The sequence below is a fragment of the Salvia miltiorrhiza genome, chromosome 8 (genome assembly GCF_028751815.1).
Source record: "Salvia miltiorrhiza cultivar Shanhuang (shh) chromosome 8, IMPLAD_Smil_shh, whole genome shotgun sequence".
NCBI lineage: Eukaryota > Viridiplantae > Streptophyta > Magnoliopsida > Lamiales > Lamiaceae > Salvia > Salvia miltiorrhiza.
This window is the reverse complement of record NC_080394.1, coordinates 16132720-16153538: the sequence shown is the minus strand read 5'-3', so window position 1 is coordinate 16153538 and position 20819 is coordinate 16132720. Positions and strand designations below refer to the sequence as shown.

The following is a 20819-nucleotide window of genomic DNA, read 5'->3' as shown; positions in this document are numbered from 1 at the left end:
CAAATAAAGAAGTAATTTTAATTTAAATTCATCTACATTTAAATTTAAAATGCTCTGTATTATTTTACCTCGGGAATGTCTTTACACAACCTTTTGTTTTACAAATTTAAACTTTACGCTCGGTATTTCCAATTTTCCAGTCAGGATTTCTTACTTTCTGCTCAATCGGAAAGTTAAGAAACTCGTAGCATAAAGTTGTAAGTTTGTGATCCTTGATTCTGGTTGACCGCATTGTTTAGGAAATAGAGCAGAAAGTTTAAATTTTTCGTAATAATTTAGATTGCTTGCACCTCAAAAAAATAAAATAAATAAAAATTATTTAAATTAGATTGCTAGAATTTAGATTAATTTTATACAAAATCTATTTAGGATTAGATTCATGTTATAATTTTAAATATTTTTTATGTTAGACAAATTATTGTGAAATTATTTACGATCAATCTTTCAATTTATATCGTGCAAAGCTATGTGTAGTTTGAGTTAAACAAAAAATCGAATTATTGTAAGCTCGGAAGTTCATGAGCTGAGAAAATTCAAGATATAATGAAGAAGTTTAACCACTTCATAACAAACTGTACCAAAAAATAGATAGCAATTCAATTAATATATTGAAAGTACAAACTATTCGCTTTATTCACACATCTCAAAGATATAAGCACTTATAATCTTGATAAATTTGTTCACACGCGTATTCTCGCGGTGATCCTCATATGATACGCTCTGCGTACGGCATTATAAAAAATTTAAAATTAATGACAATTTTTTTGCAAATAAACCGTAGAAATTTGTTGTTAACTACGGAAAATTCAAAATTAACGACGGGATAATAGGTGTCGATCGGGCTATGCTTGGTTGTACTGTTCACCTACAACAGAAAACATATAATCATTACATTTAACGACTCATTAACGACGGATAATGCATCGTTAAAACTTAACGACAACCATGTTAGCGTCGTTAATAGAAGTTTCATGATTTTTTTATTTTTCGTTATAAAATCGTAGCTATATATTACTATATTTTTTATTTTATTTTTACATTACGTCGTAAAGGCGTTGTTAATTATATACTCCCTTCGTCTAATAGATCCTAAAGGAGGGTGGTATGGATTTTAAGAAAAGTTAATTGTTTATTTAGTAAATGGAGAAATGATTCCAAAAATTTCGAAAAAAAAAAAAATTAGTGAGATAAAGAGCCTCACAAAGTAAAAAATGGCGGGTACATGAAAGAGAAAATAAGGGTTAGAATATGTTTTCGTGGACGACGACGATATTAGCAATTTATGACCTATTTTCGGGGACGGAGGGAGTATTTTTATTTATTTTTTTATTCCACCGTAAAGGCGTCACTAATTATATACATTGTTTTTCTATGCTACATCGTAAAGGCGTCGTTAATTATATACTCCGTCCCACTCTAATAGGCTCACTTCTTTTGGAAACGAAAATTAAGGAAAGTCGTGTGGTCCACACCAATTATGTACATTTTTTTTCAATAAATCTATGCAGCCACATTGTGGCCACCCAAAATTTAATTTTATAAAGAAAATTTTAATTTATTTAATTTATTTTTTTAAATAAAAATAGGATTTAATTATTTTATTGTATTCTCTACATTGTTTTTTTATAATTTTTTTGCATCTTTTATTTTTAATTATTTTTTAATAAAAATAAAAAAGTCACAAAAAATTATAAAAAATAACTACAATGTATAGAATATAATAAAATAACCAAATCTTATTTTTATTTAAAAAAATATGTTAAATAAATTAATTTTTTTTCTTCTGTTTAAGTGATTTGTGGGTGGCCACAATGTGGCTATTTAGCATTGCGAATCTTATACTCCCTCCGTCCCGCGAAGCGTGACCCACTTTCCTTTTTGGGTTGTCCCACGAAGCTTGACCTGTTTCTAAAAATAGCAAAAAATTTACCCTTTATTCACCTTTTCACTTTTTCACCTACCACACTTAACACACAAAATACCAATTTCTTAATTCCCGTGCCGAAAAGAAATGGGTCACGCTTCATGGGACGGAGGGAGTATTTCTTTTATTACCTGTTGTAATTTATATATATATATATATATATATATATATATATTTATTTATATTTTTTCCTTTTGCAAGGTCGTCGTTATATATAATTTATTTCTTAATTTTTTTTTTGTAATACCTATTTTTAACATTACAATAGATACAAAACCAATTCAGAATAAAAAAAAAAATCATAAATGTCTCAATAAGAGCAAACTGATAATAATACGTCATCCATCCCAACTTTTAGCATTCAATTTTCCTTTTATGGTCGTCCCACATTTTAGTATCCATTTCTATGTTTTAGTAAAAGTAGGTGGGACCCCTTGCTTCAATTTAATTATTTTAACATTCACATAAAAGGTGGAACTCTTATTTCACTCACAACACATTCAACCATTTTATTAAAACTCGTGCCACTAACTTTATTAAAACTTGTGTCACTCTCAAATGGATACTAAAAACTGGAACGCATGGAGTAAGTACAAATCATGTATCTAAGGTGGGGGTGGGGGATCAGAAACACTCTACCAGGGATGATGAACGACCCCAAGGTTGATTGGAAGAGTTGCATAAGTTGAGCGAGTTGTTGTTGCATCTCAAACTGCCTAGTTTCCATTTCTGCCTCCCTCCGTCATTGCTTCTACATCTCAGCCTATAGAGCAACCTCCCATTGTTGTGTTTGCTCTAACTCCACCTGAAGCTATACAATATGAGCGGAAAATGCTGCGAAAGAAAATTGAGATGCGCTCGTCGAATGAATGCTCGTTTTATCAGAAGAATGCATGTGAGATATCATGCCCAATTCTAGTCTACACCCCTTTTGTTATGGCTTCACCACCTCCATATAAATCTGACTAACCTCCTTTGGAGTGACATCTTGTTCCTGAGTAAAACGTAACTCCTCGACTCGATGTTGTATCTCATGCTATAATTTGATGCACGACGCACAACTTAAAATGTGATAACGTAAATCAAGCTGATGATTCAACAATAAGTTGATATTTTCAAAATTTATCATAGTATTCATAATTATAGTATTTTAAAAGTGAATAATTTATTTTACGATACCTATATATTTATAAAGGGGTTATCTAAAAAATTATTATTGGGTTAAGTACCAAATTCCCCCTATCGCGTACAGAACCCTATAGTCATGGTTAGAGTTGTTTACTACCTCAACGTGGCAAAATCGCACCAAATTCCCTCTGCCACTTAACGGATGTTAGTTAGAATAAATATTTTTATTATTATTTTTAATTAAAGTGAGCCCCTATCGTTTTGTTTTCCGGCAACGATTCACATTCTGCAGCGGAGAAGGCTGCCGCCCACCCAGCCGTCACCTTATCTCTCTCTGTCCTCCGGCGACCGTAGCCACCCAGCCGTCGCCGCCTGTGAGCTCTAGTCTCCAATCTGACGCCGCCCCCTTGATTCCGGTGACCACAACAACCAGCAGAGCCAACCACTGCACCTCTGTCACCTCATCTCTCTCTGTCCTCCGGCGACCATAGCCACCCAGCCGTCGCCTCATCTCTTTCTGTCCTTCGGTGACCGTAGCCACGCAGCCATCACCTCATCTTCCTCTCTTCGCCCGTCCTTGGCTGGGCAACAGCGGCAGAGCTGCCACAGTGCCCTCCCTCATTTCTCACCTCTCTTTCTCTCTCTCCACGGCCTGTATTCAGCCACCATTCGTGGTTCTAGCGGCGTCGCCGCCTGTGAGCCCTAGTCTCCAATCTGACGCCACCCCCTTGATTCCGGTGAGCACAACAACTAGCAAAGCCAGCCACTGCACCTCCACGCCAAACCCTGAAACCCCAGACTCCTAATCGATCCCTCACCTTGAACCCTCGACGACCACAAAACAGCCATGCCATGGTCGGCCTTATCGTTGTGTCGCCCGTTGTGTGAGTGAGTCTAGTTTTTCGACAACGATAACGATAGGGGCCCACTTTAATTAAAAATAAAAAAAATTATTCTAACGATGTTAACGTCCGTTAAGTGGCAGGGGGAATTTGGTGCGATTTTCCCAAGTTGAGGTAGTAAACAGCTTTAACCCTAACTATATGGTCCTGTACGCGATAGGGACACCATCGATAGGGGTGAATTTGGTACTTAACCCATTATTATTTCATTATTTAATTAAGGGTTAAGTATCAAATACACCCCTAACATGAACACCCTTTTCACGTCCAACACCCTATACTAGACTTGAGTTCAATTAACCTCCTAATGTCTTAAATTGGGTTCAATTTACCTCTCCACCCTAACGACTGTGAAATGCCGTTTGTTTTTATTATTATTTTTTTATTTTCTAAAAGGTAGACCCCACCTTCAACAACTTGCACAATCTTGAAGAGCTTCGCCAGCATTTTCGCGTCGTCGACGTCGCCCTCCACGATGAACACACCGTAGAAATTGAGAAGCTCCTTGTGTGACCTTTTTAAGCCGGGGTCGTAGTAGTTGTTGAAGTTGTCGATACCGATAACATCGTCGTTGTGCTTCTTGAGGACGAGGGAGACATGCGTGTCGATGAATCCGGCTGCACCGGTGATGAGGACGGAGAAGTCGTTGCTGCGGTGGATCTGGGCGAAGACGTGAACCTGCTACTTGCTGCCAGAGTCGACGAAGGATTGGAAGCTGAGGTTGGCCGCCGTGAACGCCACGAGGAAGAGCGCCCAGAGGAACATGGTGCTCGTGGAGGCGAAGCAGCGGTGCATTTAGTGCTATTTATCCTAGAATTTCCCCGGCATGGAGGGGAGAAAGAATTCTTCCTTAGCCAATGAACGCATTGTGTCGTATTATTTGTCAATCAAAACAAGAAGAAAGATGATTGGAGGTCTCTTCTCTCTCTGGATATTGAATGGTGGGGAAATGATTGAAAGATAGATAGAGATATCCGAAGGGGTGGAAAATAGATCGAGGAAACATATGCAGAGAGCTTGATTTACATCTGCTAGGGCCCACTTATTAGAGACAGACGACGTTCGACAACCGTTAAGGCAGAGGGATTAATTGAACTCAAGTCTAGAGTGCTGGACATGAAAATGGTGTACATGTTACGAGTGTATTTAATACTTAACTCTTTAATTAAAAATGATAATTTTTTAACTGACCCAAGTCGAAATTAGAAAAATTTATGAGTTTATACAATTTATTGATATTATTTTAAAGAGGTTTTACTATAGTTGTAGATAGGGGTGTCTATCCGGGTTGCGGGTATCGGGTATACCCGTCCCGTACCCGATACCCGACCGGGTACCGGGTATCCGACACCCGCAAGAGACGGGAACCGGGTCGGGGTCGGGATTATGCCGTGCAAATTTCGCGGGTATCGGGTATACCCGCCGGGTACCGGGTATACCCGCACACCCGCAAATATTAGATATTTAATATAAATTATATATTTTTATTTATTTTTATTTTTTAATCATTGTAAATCCCTAAAGCCTAAACTAATCAGACCCAGACGTGAATTCTTTCTTTCTCTCCCTCTGCGTCTGCATGGCTCTGCCTCCCGGCCCTCCCCATTCCCCACCGTCCCGGCGTCCCCTCTGCAGCAGTCCACCCTCAGACCCGTCCTCGACGCCGGTAAGTTCTTCGACACCTTATCGGTTTCTCACTCTCGGGCGCGTCGACACCTGCCTTGTTTCTGTCTCAGGCGTGTCGACACCTGCCTCGTTTCCGACGTCCGACGGCCTCCACTGTAACTGCGTCCGGCGGTCAGGAAGCAGGAGGTATTTTTGATTTTTTTTTCACAGATTCTTTTTCAGATTTTTAGTATTTATTTGTTGATTTGTTTGATGATTTCGAATGATTGTTTATAGTTTATACATTGTTCATTGTTGATTTGTTAATTTTGTTTAGGCAACCGCAGCAATCAATTTTATGCATTGTTGATTAATTTTGAATGATTTGTGCTGCTGTTTAATACGAGAGAATCAATACTTCAAGTCTTCAATAGCCTCTAATTAATCGGAAAAAAAAAATTAAAAACAGGCGGGTAGGCGGGTACACTAATACCCGCGCCGGGTATTAGGGTACCCGACGGTAGAGGCGGGACGGGTTCGGGTGGGAGTTTCGCCAAAAAGTCGGGGTCGGATACCCGCAATTTTCGGGTAGGGTACCCGACCCGCCCCGAATAGACACCCCTAGTTGTAGAATCAGATAAATCAAATTTTTAATTAATAAATTAGATATAATAAATACTTATATCTATATTTTTTAGATTTATTAAATAAAATAGCATTGATTATACATATAATGTATGCTCTTTCTGCTAGTCACAATAAAAGAGTGTGACTATTTTGTAACTATTAAGAATAAAAATATTTAATTATATGTTTTGTTGATGAGGTAAAATAAACATCTCTAATTGTAAGAATCATGAAAGAATTTTGTGTCACACCGTTGTAACTTGGGAAATTCTTAGCAAAGAAGGCTATTATATGAGATTTTGATGCATTTAGGATCATCTATGTAAATTTGTGTGATATTATATATTTGCATCTCAATTTTAATGGTTTAAATTTATCCAATATTAGGATTTATATTTTTCTTATATAAACTCTGAATTCTAATCCTGAGTATTACCACATACCGTATGAATACAATAAAAAAAATACTCCATATGACATTGAAATTGGATTTGATTGGCATAGAAATGATTGAAAAAGAAGTGTATTTACTCAAAATAAGGCCGGAAATTACAAGTGCACCCCCATACAGGCTTAATTACAAAAAAAAGGTGTAGAAGGGCAAGATGGGCAGATAAACTTTTCCCAAGTTTTGTTCTAATTTAAGAGTTTTTGTCTTGTGGACAGCAAGAAATATACATAGTAATAATAATAATGGTATAATAGTTCTAATTAGGTAAAGACATTTTGATCTCTTGAACTCGTCTTCTCATCCTGAAGTGGCGCCTCAACGACATTTTTTTCCAGCCAACCAAGCGCCTGAGGAAGGCCATAACCTCGGAGGGCTCCTGCAGTGAATACGACGCATTCGTATCCTTGGGACTCTTGGACACCAGGATTCCAAACCCTTGACCTCTCTCTCTCAGAACCTGAAATTTCAATATTCCATTAATTAATTAATTACACTCATTTATTCCCACTCTCACCACCTTTCCCATACCTTAAAAGCATCTTCATCAGTTCGATCATCGCCGATGTAAACAGGGAACACATCAGCACAATTTGCATACCCTGTGAGAACGACCAGCTTTAATTACTCATCTTTTTGGGACCATTCACAATTAAAGAACGTAACAATCAACATTAAAGAAATTGAAATTAATAGGAAAACTTACCAAGCGACTCTAGAAGGAATTCAAGGGCCTTGCCCTTGTCCCATTTAATAGTAGGACGAATCTCGAACACCTAAAATTCAATTTTACATGGATAAGTGAAAGTGAGTCGCCCAACTACTACCAAAAATGTGAATTCAAGTACAGCATGCCTCATCAATAATTTATTTAACTTGCTACAACAACACGCAAAATAGTGTAATACCTTCCTGCCTTGAGACAATCTAAGGCTCGGATACCCTTCCAACACCATTCCAACTTGCTTCGCCAGTTCAATCCATTTCTAAAACAGTAATCATAAATAAGTTAAACAAATTAAGTAGGGGAGAGAGAGAGAGAGAGAGAGAGAGAGATGCGTTACCTTCTCATCAACACAGCGAAAATGTACAGAGAGACAGAATTTGTTGTTCTCCACTCTAGCACCAGGAGTGGATTTTGTCACCTCCAAAAGGGCTTTATAAACCTATATTTGTCCGTATAAAATTTCATAAATATAACTATTTATTTACCCAAAAAGAGAAACAAGAGTTGTTGGAATTAAAATAAAAGCAAAAAATCCTGACCTCATCGATCATTGGAAGAAATTCACTGGCTGGCTGGAAAAGAACAGCTTCAGCATCCTGATAATTATTCAACACAATTTAGATTGTAAAAGACAATAAAAAAAATGGTGCATGAGGAGTGAAAAGGTGAAGGAAATAATTAGGAGAGAGAGAGAGTGGCGACCTTGTTATAACCTTTTGATGGGCCTTTTATGTCCATGCCATGGCTTCCAGCATAATACAGCTCTGTCAAACGCACAAAACTGTACACCTAACAAAACTAGAAACATTAATCCATGTACACAACAAAAGAGAGGGAGATTTACAATACATGCAAGAAACAAGCGACAAAATAAATGTGTGTACCTTGTCCCTGCACCTCCCGCTCACTATAGCAGTGGGAAAATATCTCGCCACTTTCCTCACAGTAGCTCTCATCTGCAAACGAAACCAACATTAACAAATGCAGGTGTGGGTGTGGATGTGTGTGTTTTGAAATGAAGTGAACTGACCGATTCGGACATGAAGGCGCGATCTGGGTCGTCGACGATGGGGGAGAGGGTGCCGTCGTAGTCGAGAAACATAACGATTTGCTTCCCTTTCGAAGCAGTCGTGATTTCGTCGAACACGTCCAGTGCAGACGGATGCCGGAGCTGTCAAAAATTCAACACTTGTCATTTTCCAACAGCCCGACAACAAAGAGCGACCACACGTGTCAGTCTTTGTCTTAGTCTATGTGTGTGTGTGCGTGTGGACACCGTGTTTGTTTCTCAATTTTTTTTTGTGGCTTACGATCCAAGAATTCTGGCCGTCGGAGAGCGGCGGCGCTTTGATGTGGGTGGGGGAGGAGGCTCTCATGGTATCGAGCCATGAGTTGATCCTGGCGCCATTGTTGATCTCCAGGTTCTGCAGGAGTTGCTTCTGAGAGATGCTGAAGTAGGTCCCCGGCACCGCCGGCGGCCGTTGCGCCGCCATTGATAGCTCCATGTTGATTCCCACCTTGGCGTCCGCCACCATCATATTCTGCTTCGTCATTCCTTGATGATCACTACAAGAAACAAAGGATTTCATTTTTCTTAATCAATCATTGAACAAGTGATTTTGGAGGAAACCCATTTGAGAAGAAGAAGAAGAAGAAAGGGTGTTTGTAATTGTACCTAAAAAGGCGTGGGAATTGAAAGATGAATGAGCGAGACTTTTAGTGGAAGAAACCGAGGTCAAAACAGAGGTCTCTGTTTTTATGTGGGGAAATGTGGGCAGAAGATCAAGAATGGATTGAATATAGAGGGTGTTTTTTGGGCACTGCAAAACAAATTTCTGGCTACTCGCAGAAACAAAAGATCTGCCAAAAAGCTGAAGGGCGAAAGAAAACAAAATGCAAGAGAGAAGAGAGGGAAAAGCAGTGTGTGTTGTGTGTGAAAGATTTGTGGTAGTTTGCTTCTTTTTATAGTTGTAACCAGACACTAACGGACGAAACCACCCCCCACTGGGATCCACAACCACCCCTTCCCTTGTAAGCTCTGTGTCTCCACCCCTCTTTCTACATTTCTTACTCACCTCTGTGTTTCCATTAACCGACATCGTAAATTTACGACTCAAAGTTTGAGTTTTTGGGTTAACTCTACGTATAAAATAGAGCATCTACACCCTAAAGCTCTTTTCAAAGCCCTAAGACGGTGAACCCCTCTCCTCCACAATGGGGGCTTTAGAACGAATTCTAAAAACTTTATTTTCATTTTGTACAAAATAAGCTCTTCAATTTTAAAATTAAATACTATTTCAATAAATTTAAAATTTTAACATTATATTAATTAAAATAAATTATAATAAAAAATATTTCAATATTTTTTAAAAAATTACATCATTTTAATGTAATTAAATGTAAATTCAAACATTATAATAATAAAAATAATAATAATTAAAAAAATTAGAAATTAAAAATTACAACTAAAACTATTTGGAATCTATATTAAGTTTATTTATTTTTATTAAATTTCACATAGAAAAATATATGTTTTACATTCAGTTGATTTTGTATTGAATCATACATCGTAAAGTGTGTTTTTTTGTGCATGCGTGTGTTGGCCAAACGGTAAGGGGTTAATGCCTAAGGCCAAAGGTCTTGGATTCGAGTCTCCCGTGGCGCAACCTTTAGATTTCTTTATTTAATATTGTAAATTTATCAAAAAAAAAAGTGTATGTTTCTGTACAATGTATAGTACATTATAAAAAGAGAAACTAAATTAAGTTGATTTTATATTGACTCCTAAATTGAGAAGAGTATGCTTCTGTACAATGTGTAGTGCACTATAAAAATAGAAGCTCAGCTTTAATTTACGAGCCCTAGGGTGCGGCATCGGCTCCAGGCTCTCAAGATCAAGGCTTGAGGCGTGAATAGTTTATTGTATTGTTAAGATTAATTTATCTTAAAAGTGAGATGATTTGTTTTTCAAAGAGAAATAATGAAATATGACAAAGTCTTCATTTGATCGGGAGCCTTTTGATTAATAATTTTGGGTACTAAACCTTTGAAATTATCGTCGTTCTATCGCTGCCAAAAAAAAAAAGAGGCGAGTTTTGAAAGAATCCCAAGACTTAAAAAAATGGTGCCTCCTTTTTCCCAACCCTTTTGGAATTTTGGAATTCTTCGTAAATTTGGTGTATTTGTAGCGATAGGGAACGATGAAGTTCTCATTAACTCGACTCAAATATTGTGTTTTTGTTTTTTAATAAAGTGTGTGATTTTGGAATAACTGGCAACGTCACAGGCCGACAAGCCACGTCGACTAGTTGGCGCCAAGAATTGGGGTAAGTGACACTAGGCATACAATATGTGAAATTCTAATGTTGTGATATTATTGCAAAATTAGAGAAATGTTATGCTAATATGTGGTATTACTATTAGCGGTGTAAGAAATTAGACGTAAATAAATGGAGACTCTATTTTGAGAGGTCATAATTAATCTCTTTGTGGGCTTGGACCGCCGTCAAAGAGAGACACGCCACCGCCGGAGGGCCTGCGGTGGGGCTAATGCCACGCGGCAAGTTGGGAAGAGACCCCATAACATAAGCCCACTGGATTCGAGTTTCCTAAAATGGATCCAAAACCAGAAATCTCAAGGGGAAACTCTCATTAAAACCCCGTGGAATTAAGTGAAACTTCCTATATTTAGTAAATGGTCCCTAATTTGTTGGGGGGGTTAATATTTCAAACCACTTTGGTTTTGGAGGCCATCAAAACTATTACCCACATTAATAAATAAAATAAAGAAAGGAGCCTTAATCTGTTGGGTAAAACCAGTTGCTCGATTCTTGATTCATTCATTCATTAGAGTTAATTAGTGTGGCTTTAATTTGATGTTGCAAATACAATTTCAAGTTGCATGTTAATTATTAATGATGCATTTGTTTATGTTAGCTTTTACTCCCATCAACCTTTTCAAGAAAACACTTATTCGTGATTGAATATTTGTGGGTATCTCTCTTTTACGTGTAGTAATTCTTAGTAAAATTTCAACAAAATAATGTATTTTTTTTCTTCAAAGTAGTTGGTTGCACATGAATCAAGCATATCTCTTTTGTGAAAAATATTAAATGATCAATGATTCTAAGCTAATATTGATGCTATTTTAGTAAACAAGCTAGATCCACTTGATCGTATCTTCATTTTAGATATGCGCTTTGACCGTGTAACTATAATGTTTTGGGTGTAAAATTTAAATGTGATACAGAATATCAATATTATGAATTTCATCCCCTAAGAAACTTATAGAAAGAGGCTATTTTCGCATTACCCATACAAAATTGAGAAAATCAATATTTATCTTTTAAGTATAATAAATTATAGTCAAAATTATTTTGGATGGAATTATCATCCCTCCTTCTCTCTTTACGTAAAAAAAACTCAAGTCTCTCTATCTTTTCCTTACTTTCACACTCTCTTTCTCTCAAACCCTAATCCTCCCGTTGCACCACCACTACTCTAAAATTTTAACTTATAAAAAATAAAAAGTTAATAATATTTTATATCTCAAATTTTCAGTATTTTCTATAAAATGTCTATAGCTTTCATTTTAACTTAAAAATCTTGAACTTTCAGCGATTTCTATAAAATATCTCGCTATGTAAAATTCAGAGACAAAAGATATGACTCTTCTCAAATTGATTGCAGTCGAGTTGTGAGTCATACACTACCATGTTGATAGTTTAAGTCTTTTCAAACGAGCTAGACGAGTCATCTTTTGGCCACCAAAGTTTATATAGCGGAACAATTTATGAAAACACCGAAAGTTCGGAACATTTTATAAAAAATATTTAAAGTTTGGAACATAAAACACTTTTACCAAAAAATAAAAAAAATTGACCGGTGGACTACTTAATTATTTCATTGTTATTTAAGTGGTCAAAGCTGTTTAATTAAGGCGTTGATTTTAATTGTTAATTTAACTAATAATAGTTAGGCACAAGAAATTATTGTTACTAATGCTACTTATAGTCTTATAGGATGACTAATATATATGACCAGTTTATAACTTTGTAGGTTAGCTCTTGCTTGTGAACTTATCTAAGAATTGCCGGAATAACTGCATTAATGAATTAAATATCGAGGCAATGTTTAATCTAGTCAAAAGATTATAGTAATAGAAAAATATAAAAATAGTAATAATTTTAAACTATTATGCCCTTACACATTCATACGATTTTCACAAATGTTATGTATAGCTAAAATTCGTGTAATATAGTGTTATTTACAATGTTACACGAATTTTGATTTAGTTGCACAAATTCGTGTAACATTGTAAATAATATTGTTACACAAATTTTAATAACACACAAAATTCATGTAAACCGTGGAAATGTATAAGAACATAATCATTCAAAATAACTATTATTTTCATATTTTTATTCACATAATTATAATTTTCTTTCGTTACATGAAAAAGGCTAAAATTAGGGCTGGCAAATCGTGTCTGTCGGATCATTAACGGGTCGACTTGATATCAACACGACCTGATAAGGTTAAATCTGAACACGACATGTTAAGGAAGTAACCCGACACGATTCACACACACTCGAACACGACACGAACCCGACATGAATACGATAACAACACGATTTGAATCGTGTTGACACGATACGATAACGACACGATCTAATTAAAACTTGATTAAACACAAAACTCTAAAGGCTAAAGTGTAGAAAGAATTAAAAATTTAAAATAAATGTTTTATAAAAATAATAATGTTAACTCTATCAGGTGATACGAATCCGACATGAAATTATCAGGTCCTTATCAGATCGACATGATAAGGACACGAACTTGATAAGACTTGACATTAACCCACCCATTAATTTCGTGCAATTTAATATCGTACTTTCGTGTTGTGTTAAAAATTGTCAGCCCTAGCTAAAATAGGATATTAGCTCTTATTTTCACCTAAACGGAAATGGCACTGAAAAGAAAATATATTAATTAATAGAGAGTCGAATTGGGTATTAAATTGGGAATAATAATCGTGATTATATTTTACAAGTCAAAGTAAATAAATTCGTTAATTAATAACTAATGAAGTCTATATATCAAGTCTTAGTCAGATAAAGCTGTTATGTTTCATTAATTCTTTAAACATCATTTTCGATTGATTGAATCTCCAAAACACTTCATTATTTATCATTTACCAGAAAAATCACATGGCATGACGCGCATTTAGCCCATATTTGGTTGAGTGTTTTTGGAGATTAGAAAGAGAATCAATTAATTGAATCCATTATTCATTGTTTGGTTTGGATAATAAGATAACCATTACCCTTAGTTAAGGGTAATTCAATCATTCAATTTGTTACCCCTCAAAATAGAGAGGAAATAAAAGAAAAGAAATCTCTTACTAATGATTCATTTCCATTGTTAAATCAAACACTCAATAAAAGTATTGCTTATTGTTATCATTCCACCTCTTTATTTGATTTCATTCTCTTTCCATTCCTCTACTCGAACCAAACGATCACAAGTAAATGAAAATGAAGGGAAATATATATATATATATATATATATATATATATGTATGTATGAATAGCTCTGTCCGATTAAAAGAGATCACATATAAGTTTGAGGCAAAATGTGATATACCCTTTTTGAAAGATGAAACATAAAATATACCCACTTTTTTTAAAACAATAAAATCTACCCACTTAGGATATTTTTACCCCTATGTGTAATTCGCGCATTGCTCGTATTGCTCGACACTGAAGCGTCGAGCATTGAACTGTCGAGCATCGAGCATGTCGAGCAATAGTTTAAATTGAACTATTGCTCGACGCCTCGAACATCGAGTGTCGAGCAATTAAGAACTGTCGAGCATGTCGAGCAATAGTTCAATGTCGAGCAAGACGAGCAATAGTTCAAATTGAACTATTGCTCGATATTAAGTGTCGAGCATTGAGTGTCGAGCAATGTGAACCGTCGAGCACTGAACATTTTTGGCACAAATTCAAAAATCAAACTTCAGATCTTGGCACAATTTCAAAAATCAAACTTCAGATCAGAAATCGTGCGACATCAGATTGGAAATCGTGCAGGTGGGGGAATCGGTAGAGAGAGAAGAAGAAGAAGAAGAAGAAGAAAAAGAAGGTTGCGGTGGATCTGTGGCCACGGTGACGGGATCTGTGGCTGCGGTGACGGCGCTAGGGCGGCGGAGCCGGAGGCACGCTGGAGGGCGGCGGAGGCGCGCTGAGAGAGAGATGAGAGAGAGAAGAAGAAGAAGAAGAAGAAGAAGGTTGCACCTGTGATTTGGAGAGGAGTCGCGGCGAGGCAGAGGAGGAGGAGAGGCTGGACGGCTGAGACGGGAGGCTGCGGCGGAGGCGTGCGTGGAGGCGCCGGAGGCGCGCCGGAAGCGCGCTGGAGAGAAAAACGGCGGCGCACGACGGAGGCAGATCTGGGCGGCCACGACGACGGGATCTGTGGCTGCGGCGACAACGCCAGGGCGGCGGCGGCGGAGGCGCGCTGAGAGAATGAGAGATGGGGAGAGGCTGCAATTTTTTTTGGGGGTGGGGGGAAGAGGTTGCGATTTTTGGTGTTTTTTTGGAGATGGGATTTGTTTGGTATTTTCTTTTTATTTTAAGGGTATCTTAGTCCTTTCAACCTCAAAATGGGTACATTTTATAAGTTTAATTTTGGGTGGGTATATTTTATGTTTCCTTTTTCAAATAGGGTAAAAAACACCATTAACCCTATAAGTTTCATATAGACATATAGACACAGTTTCTATAGTAATTTTTTTCCTGTCAATTTAGTAATAAATTTGTAATTATAACTAAAAATTAAAGGCTTATTTTAGAAGCTATTTATCGGGTAGAGAAGAAGGCGGAGAAAAAGAAAATATAATCTAAAGAGCAAGAAAGAGTGAGGAGTGCTTGAGAAAAATGAGATTTTTTTTTTTTTGTTATTTTGACATCAAATTAAAAGTTGTCATAATACTTAAATTTAAGATCCATATCAAATATTATTTGATGAATTAAAGAATATGCAATATAAATTTCTTATATAGATCCTATTGGAAATATAGCTTGCGGACGTTACAGTGTAATAGAAATGTAGAAGATCAGATTACACGGAAACAAATTGAATGGAAATTACAAGAAAACTGAAATCAGAAACAGTAGCCGAGTCGAGGAGGATCCTCTATCCGCAAGACGAGATACGCCCCGGTAGTGCTCTCGGTTTGGCGTGTCGTCTCCAAAGATGAAACAACTTCGTCTCGTGCGTAGCAGCACCGCAGACCAACGAACTCCGGCAAACTGGAACGAGGCGAGGACAGAGCTCTGGACTAAATGAATGCAGAGAGTGCAGAGTGAGTTTGTATGCAGGAATTCACAGTCCACCCATGTGGGAGCCTGCTGTTTGGGGAGTTACAGGTGTAACAGCAGGCTGTTTGAATCCAGCTATGTAACTCCCTCCCGTCCCATTAAGACGGGTGTTACAAGTTGTGGAAGCTTCTTGCTAGGAGACTAACGGGTCCTCCCGTCGGGTCGAGACCCTACGTGCACGTATAGGCTCAAACGGATTGGGCCTCGTTCTTTGAGCAGAGAAATCGTTGGTCCAAAAAGATAAGGTCCGTTGGGAGCTAAGGATAGGCCTAAAGGCCAGCCCAAAGACCAATTGCCAAGATCCAAGTCCAAAACCAAGGCCGGGGTCGGGGATCGAATGCCGGCGGCAAGGGGCTGGGCGGGTGACGGCGGCGCGCTAGTGTGCGCGCTTTACAACCCATCATGTGTGCACCATGCACACAGTTTTATTACATGTACTGATGTAATAATTATTATCCACAAATCAATGTGGGATAAACATTAATATCTCTATAATGCTTATCATTTTCCCACAACTTCACATTTCAAGTACTCAACTTTAATTAATTATTTCTCACTCACCGAAAATTGATTTTGAGTAAATAAATATACTGCGATCATCTACTCGAAACGTAGATCGATCCTGTGTCATGTAATTTGCTAAATTAAGTATTTTCGGTACTCGAAAAAATAGTCAAATATTGATCAACTTAAAAACTAATTTCCTACAGATCCAACTAAGATTATCTTCTAAAAAACTATTGTTTGTTCATTTATTTTTTAATTATTGTCAAATTTTATTCATGAAAACATATTCAATATGTATCTTAAGTTAAATATTATGAAAATAAAATGAAAATCATATTAATTCATTATAGAACTCTTTAATTTTAAAAATATTTTTTCCCAAAAGTATATTTGTATTAATTTTAATATAAATTTCTAAGTGTATAATCAATTATATATATATATATATATCTTTAAAATAAATTAAAGATGTTTAGTTTTTAGTTATTTTTGTGTACAAGATTTATTATATATTTATATAATCATATTTAACATATTTTTTCAATTAAATTCAATAATAGATTAACATGCACATGTATGTATGTATGTATGAAAAATAAAACTTTGCTTATGATTTAATTAATTTATTATTATATATGCTTGTGTATGAAAATATTTATTTATTTTTATAGAGCGTATACTCTAATTAATATATATAACCGAATAAATATGATTCGAATATATGCATTCAAAAAAAATATACTCCGCCATCAGTGGCGGACACAGGTGGAGTCAAGGGAAGGCAATTGTCACCCCTTTAATTTTGAACGTGAAATACCTATTATACCCCCCCTCCCACTAATTATTCATTTACAAACATATTCTTTATATTAGTATTAAACAAAGTAATTCCTTTTCTTCTCCAAGACTCCAACCGTCCCCTGCACTCTTCCTCCTCAAATTCAATTTTCAGCCACTGCTATACAGTAGTCTTCCAGTTCAAATTTCATCTGTCCCTGCAATTTGCAATCACAATTCACAACACAAGTAAATCATTAAATTCGTCATTCTCTTTGTCTTTTGATTGTTTGAAGTTCATATATTTACATAATTATGTTGATTTGTTAATTGTTATTCCTTTGAATTTTTATGGATAGCTATATCGATGTTGATGTAATATAAAAAAGTCAATAAAAATCCGTCTTTGCCTAATGTGAGTTCCAACGAGAGTGTACCAGTCTCGCCTCAAACGACCAGGAACTCAGCTCCATCTGGACCATCTGAGAGTTTGAAAGAGAAACCACAGATTATTGATGAAAATTCTTGCCAGAACTTCTTTCGGACCTAGGAAAGCGACCAAAAATCACAACTTATCATCCTAATATTCTTGAAAGAGTTCGGAGGAAGTACTATCTAGATGGTGCTTGTCAACCGAATCTTGAGAACTTCCCTCAACGTGATTTTGATGGCATAATGCGCAAGTTTAACCGCTCATGGTACGATGAATTTAACTGGTTGGAATATAGTATAGAGAAGGATGCAACATTCTGTCTTTATTGTTATATCTTCAAGAATGAATTGGGTCAGGGAGGTGGTGATGCTTTTACAGTTATAGGTTTTAGGGATTGGAAGAATAAATAGAAGCTTCGAAAGCACGAAGAGGGTATTAATAGTGCTCATAGACAAGCTTTTAGTAAATGTGAAAATTTGTTGAATCAGAAGCAACACATTGAGCCAATATTGCATAAAATGATGGATGAAGCAAAACTGAATTATAGAACACAACTAAATGCTTCGATTGATTGTGTTAGGTAGCTTTTGAAGCAAGGACTTGCTTTTCGAGGTCATGATGAATCTGAGGAGTCAAGCAATCAAGGTAATTACTAGTGGGCGAGGATTGAATCAAGAAAGCACTCTCCCTCGTCCATGTGATACACGTTGGAGCTCTCATTATGGTACTATTCTGGGCATTCTTGATTTGTTTGGTTCTATAATTGTTGTGCTTAGGACTATCATGAAAGAAGGAGCTCTAAGTAGTCAAAGGGGTAAAACCTCACATTTGGTAAGAGACGTGCTCTGTGGAAACTAGTAGACATTTGGTGTATCCGTTGGTTTACAAGCTTATGAGTCATGACTTCAGCATTAGTTCTACCGGTTGCGACAACTTCTGTGGAAAGAGCATTTTTAGCTATGAAGATTGTGAAGAATCGACTACGCAACAGGATGGGTGATGAATGGATGAGTGATAATTTGGTGGTCTATATTGAAAAAGATGTATTTTTTTTTCTAATGATGCTATTATACATAAGTTTCAAACTATGACGAATCGTCGCGGTCAGATATAGATTGGATTTCTATGGATAATTTATATATATTTAGCTTTGTTTGATTTTTTTTTTTTGCCATTCCTTGATGGAAATCCTGCGTCCGCCACTGTCCCCCATCCCATAAGAGTGTGTGCATGATTGTTGGTAGCATGAGTTTTAATAAATATTAGCTAAGTGTGTTATTAGTGGAAGAAGAGATCCACTTTATTAGTGATAGAATGGGTCAAAAAAAAAGTGCATACTCTTATTGGACGTACCAAAATGACAAAAAGTGCACGCTCTTATGGGACGATGGGAATATTAAACTATACGCAAATAAATAATTTTGTACATTTTAGAATATCTATGGTTTATATATTTGATTATTAAATTGAGGTTTTATATCAAAAAAAAGGAACGCAAGCTAGGGGCCCGAGACTCGAAAATTAGCTCGTCAAATAGAAGAAAAAAATGAAATGGAAAAACACAGGACAACCTAAAGTTCAGCACTCTAAAACCTAATAGTAAAGAAAATCGTCCATTTCCATTTCCTCCGACCAACGGCCTTTGGCGATATTATTCATAACACGCAAACTAGCACTTCTGCCATGATCAACAACAAAGTCCCTCGGCTTAGAACCTATTTCCTCCGCATTTCTGAGGCGACTTTTTATGCTACCTTCCAGAGGCTGTGAAACGTGTGGACGCTTCATACCCTTTGGAGGACGGCCCCGTCGCTTAGGCCGTGCTTGATCAACAAGCATTTGCATCCCTTGGCTAACCTGCTTCTCTAACCGACTGATACGACTAGCAATATCTTCCGAAGCAGGAGTGGACGAGTTTTTGCTGTGCCTACCCATATCAACAACCACGGTTTGACCCGCTTGCTAACCAACCAATCTCTCACCAATATGTTGCGGACTCACCGCATCAACCCTAGCAGCCGTGTTCGCTAATTTCTTAACACACCGCAAGTGCACGGGTGCAATTGTGTACAGTAGCAAGCAAGGTCGAATCCATAGAGACCAATTAATATCAAATAATTATATATATATATATATATATATATATATATATGGTGAAACATGTTCGAGTGGGTGTAGATTTAATCGGTGAATTATGGTAAAGCGATGAACTATACCTAGTGTTACTTGAAGATCGTGAGAGAAGAGTAAGGTTGAAAGCTCGAGAGAAAAACTGCTGTTGTATTGCAATAGTGAAGATAACGTAAGGTTACAAGGAGCACGTAAGCAACTATTTATAGATTACACGTATAGGGTAAAATGGTACATTCATCACTGGAGCATGCGCCTTGCGTGATCAGGGGCAAAATAGTAAAATTGCCCTTACGCGGGAGATTTTCCCGCATCTCTGGTGATTCCTCTAGCGAAGACCGTTCCTCTGGCGAGAGCGGCTTCTCTGGCGTAGGTCGTTCCTCTGATGAGGTCCATCCCTCTGACTTCTTTGTAAGAGCCCGTTCCTCTGTCAAAGGTGGTTCCTCTGGCAAAGTCCATTTCTTTGATGTATCCATTCCGCTGGTGAGGCCCGTTTCTCTGATAAAGCCTGCTCCTCTTGATTTGTATCATTTCTCTGCTCTGCACATATTACTCATCATCAATATATATAATAAATAATAACAATAAAATGAATTTTAAAAATTGGAAAAATAATATTATCGACCGATTTTTTGGTCATTAGTAAATAAAATAAATAAAAAATAAATAAAAATAAATAAAATAATTAAAAATAAAATGAATTAAATTAAAAATAATATTAACGACCGAAAAATTCGGTCTTAAAAAATATTTATTAAAAAATGAATGTCTGGACTCATTTTGACTCTTGGTTTCCTTCTGTGCACACACCTCTTTACATAAGCACTGATATTGCACGTAAATTAGGTCACTGGCAGAGCGCCTTGCCTAGGGAGGCCAATAGGCATATTTCTTTTTTGGTTCCTTTGGACTTAAAGGAATAGCCGTAAGCACAGGGCTATTCCTTTCCGTGCTTCTCACGTGATTTGGCAGGTTACCCATCATCTTCGGCTTCTTATGGCGGTGGGAACACTTTTCGACGCTCATTGGCAGGGATGCACTCCTCTGGTTGACTTCATGCCACAGGCTTCTCCCGTGAGGAGGACTCTTTGTTCCATTATGGTGCGATGGAACCCTTCAGAGTCTCCATGGGTGAAATTGAACACAGATCGATCTTACGACTCACAGGCACAGTGAGGTGCCGGTGGAGGAGTGATTCGTGATCAAACTGGCGCCTTCCTTATTGCTTTC

General features: G+C 36.9%; 1 protein-coding gene across 1 annotated transcript; it reads right to left on the bottom strand.

Annotated features, from left to right (window-relative positions):
- Positions 1–6693: 6693 nt before the first annotated feature.
- Positions 6694–9307, bottom strand: LOC131001408 (probable trehalose-phosphate phosphatase J). The gene is made up of 11 exons (XM_057927795.1): positions 9037–9307; positions 8672–8927; positions 8392–8532; positions 8246–8317; positions 8064–8150; positions 7901–7957; positions 7699–7800; positions 7543–7620; positions 7341–7410; positions 7166–7236; positions 6694–7094 (listed from the first exon to the last, which is right to left on the bottom strand). The coding sequence occupies exons 2-11, from the start codon at positions 8912–8914 to the stop codon at positions 6894–6896; spliced, it is 1122 nt and encodes a 373-aa protein (XP_057783778.1). The 5' UTR covers positions 8915–8927; positions 9037–9307; the 3' UTR covers positions 6694–6893.
- Between the last annotated feature and the right edge of the window lie 11512 nt (positions 9308–20819).